Genomic DNA, 9,682 nt, shown 5'->3' on the forward strand with positions numbered 1-9,682 from the left:
CCAACACCGCCCGCGCGGCCGCATTCTGGACCAGTTGAAGCCTCCGGGTGCTCCTCAAAGGGAGCCCCATGTAGAGAGCGTTACAATAGTCCAGGCGGGAGGTGACGAGAGCATGAGTGACTGTGCGCAAGGCGTCCCGGTCCAGAAAAGGTCGCAACTGGTGAATCAGGCGAACCTGATAAAACGCCCCCCTGGTCACAGCCGACAGATGGTCATCCAATGTCAGCCGTGGATCCAGGAGGACTCCCAAGTTGCGGGCCCTCTATGTATGAAGTAATTATAAAAAGAGACTTTGGAGCCAAGTGTATCTTTTTAGGTCAGCTCTGCCCTCGGGCTCAAGAATTGCTGAACTATCGCTCTGTGTTGATACACATATAAATTTTAGGAATTCTTTCTTGTGCCTTTTAGCCCAAGCAATCTGGTTCAAACTCTCTCCAGGTATGTGTGTGTCTTTGATTGTGTGTGTGTGACAGAGAGGGAGAGAGCTGGAGTCAGAAAGAGCTGAGTTTCTCCATCTATCAGCCAACAGAGTGACTTCCTCACTCTCTTTTTCTTTCTTTCTTTTCCAGCAAGTGAGGAAGGATCCAACAGTTCCAGCCAGGGTGAGTCGGAGGGAGCTGCTGCTGCTGCTTCAGCCATTCTGTCCCTTTGCCAGACTTTGGGTGGGGGGAGAGTAAAAGAGGGAGAGGCCCCCAGTTTTTAAAAGCCCCCTCCCCCATTAGCTCACCCTCCCTTTGTTCCCTCTGGGTCTGGTTCTGCTGAAATAATTAAAATAGAGTCAGTTTGGTTTAATGGTGAGGGCACCAAATGAGACATACTGGGAGACGGTGAGTTCTAGTCCCACCTTAGGCGTGAAAGCCAACTGGGAGTCACAAAATCCACTTTCCTTGCATTGCTTTATTCCTGAGGCAGAGAAGGGAAACTCTCCCTGTTGGATTCAGGCAGGGGAGGCAGCCCAGAGTCTGTCTGGTGGAGCCTGGCCCCCTTTGGAGGAGAGAGAGCCCTCAATTCCTTGGTGGGAAATAGGGGAATCACCGGTGATACCATCATCCCCAGTGGTTAGAGACTCTTCTGCTGGCATAGCTGAGACCTGGCTGACTCTGGAAGTGGGGTGGGTTTCTCCTCTCATAGATTAGGGTTTAGGCTTTGGCCCCAACCGAGACCCCCAGGGCAGGGCAGGGCAGGTGGGGGGGGCAGTGGTCCTCTGAGAATCCCTCTGGGCACTCAGGGGCCTTGATCCCCATGTTTCTGGTTGTGACTCCCTGTTTCTGAATCTGGGCTTACGGGATCAGTTGGGCTTGTGTGGCTGCTGGGGGCCATCTTAATGTTGGCAGGGAGTTCCCCAGGCTTCTGGTCCTGGGAGACTTCAATCTGCCCTCCCTGGGTTTGGCCTCAGAAGGAGCACAGGAGTTCATGGCTGCCATGGGCCTCTCCCAGACCGTCCTGGGCCTGGCTCAGGATAGCGGTCACACACCGGATATGATCTTGTCGGAGCAACAGCAAAGTGATCTGGTGGGGGAATCTGGTCTTTCAATTTATTGTTTTAAATGTTCTACATGGCTTTTTATTGAATTTTATTGTAAGCTGAGTGAGTCACCTTGACGAGATGGCATAGAAGTTTAATATTAGATAGATAAGTAGATGATAGACAGACAGACAGATATGATGGATTGCCTGATCTTAGGTCCATCTTGGGCCTGGCTCAGGACATCGGTCACACACCAGATATAATCTTTTTTTATATAATAATTTGAAATTTATTGGTTTTTAAAACATAAATCACATAATAGTTGGTCAACAGTGTGTAGCTTAGTTTACATTTGTAGGGAAAAATTGTTAACAATCTATTTCTATAATTCGTAATCCACATATTCTAACAAATGCAGCTTTTTTCCTTAAATATTCTCTCTGGTAGGTCCCGTCATCTATATTCTTAATTCTCACTTTAGTATTTTAGTATTATTCCTTTGATCAGTGTCATTCTCGATCAATGTATTTTGCTGAATCCGAGGGTTTTCCCATCTATTTTTCCCCAACCATATGATATGGATATGATCTTCTTCTCGGAGCAACGGCAAAGGGATCTGGTGGGGGAATCTGGTTTTTTAATTTATTGTTTTAAATGTTCTACATGGCATTTTATTGAATTTTACTGGAAGCTGCCTAAAGTCACCTTGGAGAGAGATGGATGACACAGAAATTTAATAATAAATGAATAAAAGGCCTGATCTCCTCTGAGAGTTTCGTGAAGCTGCAGAGATTGAATGGCGAAGAGAGAGATTTGTCCTCCTGACAGGGCAAGGAATAGTAGATTCACTCTGTGTCTTTCTCTCCCATGCAGGGACCGACCAGACCGCTTAGCAGCCCCCTGGCAGGTGAGTGGACTGGTGGGGGCTATATGGGGGGAGAAGGAGGGAGGGAGGGAGATGAAGGCCTTCAGGTCCAAGGACCCCAATTGATGGTAAAGATACTTTGGGAAATCCCTCTTCTCTCTCCTATTCATCTCAAACACTGGAAGGGAAGGAATTTTGGGGAAGAGGCATTGGGGTTTTGGGGAGGGGTCTGCCTGCCCCCCAACTCTTATCCTCTAGCGCCTCTCAGGCTCCGACTGTCTTGATATAACTAACCCTTGGATGCTTCTTCCCCTCTTCTTTGCAGCACGATGGACACTCCCAGCCTAAGGAGGGAGGAAAGAATTGGGAATCAACCTTCTTCTGAATTAGACAGGAGGATCCCTTCAGGGCCTTCCAGCATTCTGGAACCAGGATATATTTGGGGTCTTTCATCATGGATTTTATCACAGAATCAGTAACCTTTCTTTATTATGATTGAGGAATGGAGGGGAAAGAATATACCGTATTTTTCCGTGTATAAGACTATTTTTTTCCCTTGAAACACCCTCTTCAAAAATCAGGTGCATCTTATACACGGAAAAATAATGGTAACCTCCGCAGACCAGGGCATGCCTGTGTGGGTTGCCACTAATGGGAGATGGGAGGGGGCAAGATCTTCTGCCGGCCAAACTTGCGGATTGATCGGCGTGGAGAGCGTCTTATACACGGGTGCGTCTTATAGACGGAAAAGACAGTATGTTACTAATTGTGGAATCAAAAGATTTTAAATTGGGTTTTGTAGATAATAGTTTTTAATAAGTATTTTGTATAACCCTTCATGGGCTTTTGTTGATTGATCTTAATTAGAAGTTAGAGATGATGTTTCAGAGATGGGTTTACAGGGAATGGGGTGAGGAATAGGATGAAGAGTTTCTTGGTTTTACTTTAAGAGAGATTTATAAGTTGTTAATTTTCATTATACTTGTGGGGGATAAAGATGGGGGTTTCTTTTTCTTTCTTTTTTTCCTTGTGTTAGTTTTATAAATATAAATGTTATCTTCGAAGAAACTATTACTAAAAGAAGAAGCGTGCATCCTGAGATTTTGGTCACTGAAGACATTGATGCATTTTAATTGATTATTGCACAGTTAATTGAGTATATATTTGATTCAAAGTTTGACAGGTAATCAGTATAACAAGTGAAACATTCAGACTCTGATTTTTTTTAATAGATTGTCATTTATGGATTATGAGATCCATTGCACAGCCGGGCTGCTGCCTCCTTTAATAATTGCACTTAGATTGTAAGTTTGTCAAAGTTGTTTGCTGAAAATAAATGGTTTTGTTTTTCTCTTCCCTAAGTTGCTGCCTATTTGAAGAGATTGGAAATAGGAGGGATTTTACTCTCGTTTTGCTCAGAAAGACCAATTTCGTTTTGAGTAGTAGGAAGGGGAGGAACCAAGGCAAAACCTGGAAGGAGCAAGAACTGGGGGGGGCTCGTTTATCCTCCTTGGGGAGGAGGCAGCCATTTTGCTCCTGGGTCCAGATCTTTCTCCAGCATCACCAGCTGATCTTCCGCAAAATGGCCGCTTGGTCTTGGTTTGGTGGGGGCAGCAACAGAGGCAGCTTTTCCCTCAGATCCACCTTTGTTGAGGGCCGAGTGGCTGGTCTCTGGGCCTCATCCAGGGGCCCTTTGGGAGACGGGAGCTCAGGGACCGGCCGGAGCCCTCCTGGTCCCCTTGCAGGAGGGCAGCTTCTCCTGCCTCTGAGAGGTCCTCTCTGGGCTCTTCAGGGGCCCAGTAGGATGCCCTGGCCCAAGAGTGGGGGAGAGCCTTGATTGATGGGAAAGAGGTCCCCCATATTATAGTGGATGCTTTCTGGGCGAGGAGGAGTGGAAAGGATGGGGTCTGTCATCCCCCTCCCTCTGGACTAGCCATCTTTGAAAGCTTAAAAAGTAAACTTCAAAGCATTTTGCAAGAATTCAGTAGATATTTCAGCCTGCTCTACTGATTCAAAACTTTTAGAAATTTAGTTCTTAATTAGAATATATGACCGCCCAGCTCACATAAGCATCTCTGGTCAGCCAACACAATAAAAATATCAGTACAAGAACAAAAGACAATAAATATAATGCACAGAAGAAAAATGTCCATCAAGGATAGACCAGTCAGCCACAAATTCATTCACTTTAGCTTACAGGTAGTCCTCGACTTACAAGAGTTCATTTAGTGACCGTAGTTACAACAGGATTGAAAAAAGTGTTTTATGACTATTTTTCACACTTGTTGCAGCATTCCTGTGGTCATGTGATCAAAATTTGGATGCTTGGCAACCGGTTCATATTTATGACGGTTGCAGTGTCCCGGAGTCACGTGATCACCTTCTGTGTCCTTTTGACAAGCAAAGTCAATGCAGAAGCCAGATTCACTTAACAACCGTGTGAATAACTTAACAATTTCAGCGATTCACTTAACAACCATGGCAAGAAAAATCGCAAAATGGGGCAAAACTCACTTAACAAATGTTTCACTTAACAACAGAAATGTTGGGCTTAATTCTGGACGTAAGTCGAGGACGACCCGTAGTGGTTAAGGCAGCAGGCTAGAAACCAGGAGGCAGTCAGTTCAAGTCCCGCCTCAGGCACAAGAATCCGCTGTGTGATTTTGGGGCCAGTCATCCTATCTCCACAGGGTTGTTGTGGGGAAAATGGAGGACAAGGAAAGAGCATCAGGTATGTCCGCAACCTTGAGTTCTTTATGGAAATGATAAAAGTGGGACATAAACAGACGAACTCTGGGGCTTAACTCTCTCCCGATCTCAAGGACGTCTGAAAGAAAACAAGGACTTTACTAAGGCCACACTTGGAATACAGTTTTGGTCACCACGATGTAAAAAAGATGTTGAGACTCTAGAAAGAGTACAGAGAAGAGCAACCAAGTTGATAAGGGGACTGGAGGCTAAAGCATATAAGGAAAGGCTGCTGGAATTGGGTATGTCTAGTTTAATGAAGAGAAGGACAAGGGGGGACATGATAGCAGTTTTCCAGTATCTCAGGGGTTGCCACAAAGAAGAGGGTGTCAAGCTATTTTCCAAGGCGCCTGAAGGCAGGACAAGAAGCAACGGATGGAAACTAATCAAGGAGAGAAGCGACCTAGAACTAAGGAGAAACTTCCTGACAGTTAGAACAATTAACCAGTAGAACAACCTGCCTCCAGAAGTGGTGAATGCTCCAACACTTGAAGTTTTTAAGAAGAGACTGGACAGCCATTTGTCTGAAATGGTATAGGGTTTCCTGCCTGAGCAAGGGGTTGGACTAGATGACCACCAAGATCCCTTCCAACTTTTATTATTATTATTATTATTATTATTATTATTATTATTATTATTATTATTATTATTATTATTATTATTATTATTATTAGTAGTAGTAGTAGTAGTAGTAGTAGTAGTAGTAGTAAGGCCAGCGGGGTTCAGCCTGACTCTTAACTCCAAAAGAAAGAATGTCCCAGTGAAGTGGGGCAGAGAGCATTCCAGAAATTTCTGAGTCTCGAGATAATGCTCTGCCCCACTGTCCTTGACCATTTAAGCCATATCCTGTTTTCTGCTTTGCTTAGTAGCCAATTCCCTATTTTTATCTCTGTGTCAATGTGCAACCGTCTGGTATTTTTCCATACTATCAAGAATGCTGAGAACACAATGTTTAGAATATTACCATATATGGGGTCCAGAGGGGTCAGGAAATGCATACGTTGTATGAACTATATATGTGATCTCTGAACACTCCTCGGGGTTCAGATCTTTTTGCTTTGTGTAGCTCTCTGAACCTGCGCAATAAACCTTTCCTTTCCCAAAGAGCTGGCTCAGGTCCTTTCTTTTCACAACACCAGTGGGTGGATGGTGGAGCCTCAGTCACCTTTTTCCTTGATCAGCTGAAGGACTGCGCTTCAAGAACCGGAAAAGGATAAGCCAAAAACTGAACCATTTTCTTGCCTATCTTAACGTGTTTCTAATCTCATCCCCCTCCACTGCCAGGGGCTCTGCGGGGTCTCCCCTCCCCCTCGCCTGCGCCCCTCCCCCCAGACCCAGAGAACCCTCCCGCTTTTCCCAGCCCCCCATTTCTGCCCCTCCCCCCAAGAGGCGGAATGCCTGGGAGGGGATTTCCTGATGGAACTTTCGCTTTCCTTTCCCCGCCTCTCCAGCCGGTTGCGCCTGGACGTCTGCCTAGCAACAATGACGACACGGGAGTTCCTTTTTTCTACTGGCTACGATTGGCCAATCACCCGCTTTGCTTTGGATGGTTGCGTTGTTGATCACCCGGAGCGGCTCTTTCTCTGCCTGAGTCTTCTGGGGAGCCGAGCCGGGATGGCGCTGCGCTCTCTGCCGCTCCTGGTGTTGGTGGGGGTCGCCCTGCGGGAGAGCTGCCTCGGTGAGTCCCTTCATCTCCCGGTGGGGATCCATCCAGGGAATCTCTCTGTGTCTCTCTCCTCCCCCCCCCCCAAAGATTATTCCCAGGAAGAGAATCCCGATTCCGTCCTCTTTCGAGTCCGCTCCCCCTCTGGCCCCTCTCAGAAGGGACCCCAAAGCGTGGATGGGACTTTGTTGCCTCTCCCCCCTCCTCCCCCCCAGGAGAGCCCCTCTGGGAACAGGACAAGGGTCGCCCCTCCAGAGACCAGTCAAGTCTACCTGGGCGCCCCCGAGCGCCGTTCTTTCCCTCCCCCAAAGTGGAGGTTGTGGGAAAGCGGCGTTTGCAGGGACCGGGTCAGTTCCCAAACTTCCTGGCTGCCTTCGCACAACCCCTCCGCCTGGCTCCTCTTCCCTGCCTTTGGCGGGGCTCGGGGGCTCTTTGGGGCTTCTGGTGCTGGGAGGAGCCGGCTCGTTTCTCGACTCGCTTCCGTGTATTGGCAGACAAGGAGGCTGGAGCACTGGAGCCCTCGGGTTAAGGCTGTCCTGGGAATGCAGCAGGAGAAGAGTCTGGAGAGAAGCCCTCCTTGAATTGTCTTCCCAAAGATCCCCCCTGATTGATTGATTGATTGTCACTTTCCCCTGGATCCCCACCCCCCACCTCGTCCTAAACCCCAATATCCCCAGAGCTTTTTTCTAGGGCAGGCAGGAATTTTTCCACCCCAAATCCTCCTCCTTCCATTTCAGGAGCCCCCAGCACGGGAGAGTTTGCAGAAAAGTTTACTCTTATTCCTTAGTCATCAGATGGGAGGTCTTGGGGTGTCCCTAGTTGTTCCTCAGAGAAACTCTCAATGCAGCAGCTTTTCCAAAGGCATTTCCAAAACTGTCAGGATCTGAAGGATCAGAGAGGCTGGGCTGGAGGCAGGAGGAGAGAAGCCCCTCTGGATGGAGAGCCTGAAATGAAGGGCTTGCTTGGACACAGACAGGCCCAGACTGACCAGCCCTTCCTGACCTCAGGAGGATTCGTGATTGTGAGGACGCCCAACCTGCGTTACATTCACACGTTTCTCCTCTCTGGCAGACTTCAGACTCCCTCACTGCTCAGCCCCCCCCCCCGTTCAAAGTTTCAACGTCATTGAAAAAAGAGACTTATCACCATTTTAAACACTTACGACCATTTTAGCGTCCTCGTGGTCACATGTCCAGGATTTGGATGCTTGGCCACTGGTTCATATTTATGACGGTTGCAGTGAGCCCGTTTTGCGACCTTCTGACAAGCAAAGTCAATGGAGAAGCCAGATTCACTTAACAACTGTGGCAAAAAAATCATAAAATGGAGCAAAGCTCACTTAACAAATGTGTCAGCAGCAAAAAATGTGGGCTCGATTATGGTTGTAAGTCGAGGACTGCCTATATTTATTTCTCTGGAGGGCTTTGGAGGTCCTGCCCTTTTCCATGCAGACCCAGGTTCTGCCCAAATAAGTCCCGTGAAGGATCCTGAAAATGATCTTTAAACTCTTTGGTGCCCCGGAAGAATTTCTGACCTGACAAGCTTTCAGAATGGAGACCAAGAAAGGGCCTTGGGGATTTTCATCAGCTTAATCGATTTCCCAGGAGCATTTTATTTATTTATTTATTTTAGTTCTTTTCATCCATTTACAAGTTGTTGGGCAGCCTCAGAGTCTCTTCCGTGTTTCTATTTTGACAATGAAAACTAAACAGTGACTTAACAGTGATTTTTTTTGTCACTGTTAGTCAAGTGTAGCATAGTTTTTACGGTATTTTTTTTATTGAATTTTGAGGTTAGGAGAGGAATAGGGTCAATCTAGGGATTGGGGTTCAGGGTAGGAATCAGGGTTGGGGTTGGGATAGGGGTAGATACAACAATGGAGTTACCCCCATTAACATTTCCAAGCTTTAGCAAACAGATTATTGTCCGGGTACATATATTCAATAGCAGTAATTAATATAATAGTAAATAGCTGTAGTAAATAAGAAAAACAGTAATCATAAAAAATATCAGTTACTCAATACATATTATTCATCTTATTAAGTGTCACAATCATTTCTCACTAGTTCGTTTTGCTAACCATTGGTAAAAATTATCCCATGTTTTAAGAATAGACTGAGTCTTCTTTCTCTTTGATCTCTAAGGTTAATCTGTCCATTTTTGCACATTCTAGAATTTTCTTAATTGTAATCTCTTCAGATGGTAAATTTTCATTTTTCCAATATTGAGCAAATGCTATTCTCGCTGCTGTCAATGTATGCAATATTAGCTACTCCTTCTCCTTCTCATATTTGGCTCCTAATATTCCTAACAAAAACAGTTCTGGTTTAAATTCTATCTGTGTTTTAGTCATCTTTTCCAACCATGTATGAATCTTAAGCCAAGTTTAGCATAGTTTTATGTCTTGTGAATTTAGTCCCTCCTCCAATCCAAGGAAGGGCTGAAAAAACTTTGATGCTGTTCAGTCAGGAGTTTGCATGATACAAACTGAAATAATGTTGTATGTTTATCTCAGATTCCCCAGAGGGGCTTTAAAGGTGACAGGACCCTCCACACGGAGGCTGAGTTTGGGGAGAGGACCCCAGCAGAGCCCCCCCCACCCCACCCAATACGGGAGTTAGCAGCAGGAACTCCCAAGCAGCCTCAGTTAGGGGCAGGGGGTGGGGCCAGGGTGGAGAGGCCCCAAGGTTTCTGCCAGCTGAGGGGAATTCTGGGAATTGAAGTCCAAGTGGCTGAGTTTGAGAAACTCTCATTTAGGCCTTTAGGTGGAGAGTCTTTGAGGGAGGCCTTGATGGAAGGGGGGAAGGGCACAATTGGAGCAGGTAAAGTTTGGGGGACCTGAGCTTCCCCTCCTCTCTCACCCCACCTTCCCTGCCCTCCAACAGTTCAGGCCCTCCAAAAAGCTGCTTCTTTCCCTCTCAGTCGCTCCCTCTTTCCA

General features: G+C 46.5%; 2 protein-coding genes and 1 long non-coding RNA gene across 3 annotated transcripts in view; all 3 read left to right on the forward strand.

Annotated features, from left to right (window-relative positions):
- The window catches only part of LOC107299585 (class I histocompatibility antigen, Gogo-OKO alpha chain-like), a gene marked incomplete at its 5' end in the record, with an annotated part of 11,859 nt that extends 9,498 nt beyond the window's left edge, over nucleotides 1-2,361 (forward strand). Inside the window, 2 exons of the mRNA XM_029286811.1 lie at nucleotides 570-602; nucleotides 2,342-2,361. Coding sequence (XP_029142644.1) covers nucleotides 570-602; nucleotides 2,342-2,361 — 53 coding nt within the window. The remainder of the gene's footprint in view (nucleotides 1-569; nucleotides 603-2,341) is intronic.
- The window catches only part of LOC114923623, a 3,894-nt gene extending 1,009 nt beyond the window's left edge, over nucleotides 1-2,885 (forward strand). The window contains exons 2-4 of the long non-coding RNA XR_003810676.1: nucleotides 570-602; nucleotides 2,342-2,375; nucleotides 2,659-2,885. This is a non-coding gene — a long non-coding RNA (uncharacterized LOC114923623). The remainder of the gene's footprint in view (nucleotides 1-569; nucleotides 603-2,341; nucleotides 2,376-2,658) is intronic.
- Nucleotides 2,886-6,629: 3,744 nt separating this feature from the next.
- The window catches only part of LOC107299584 (HLA class I histocompatibility antigen, A-25 alpha chain-like), a gene marked incomplete at its 3' end in the record, with an annotated part of 8,628 nt that continues 5,575 nt past the window's right edge, over nucleotides 6,630-9,682 (forward strand). The window contains exon 1 of the mRNA XM_015828949.1: nucleotides 6,630-6,759. Within this exon, the coding sequence (XP_015684435.1) occupies nucleotides 6,696-6,759 (64 nt within the window). The remainder of the gene's footprint in view (nucleotides 6,760-9,682) is intronic.

The sequence above is a fragment of the Protobothrops mucrosquamatus genome, unplaced genomic scaffold (assembly GCF_001527695.2).
Source record: "Protobothrops mucrosquamatus isolate PMUCROS unplaced genomic scaffold, P.Mucros_1.0 scaffold5147, whole genome shotgun sequence".
NCBI classification, from domain to species: domain Eukaryota; kingdom Metazoa; phylum Chordata; class Lepidosauria; order Squamata; family Viperidae; genus Protobothrops; species Protobothrops mucrosquamatus.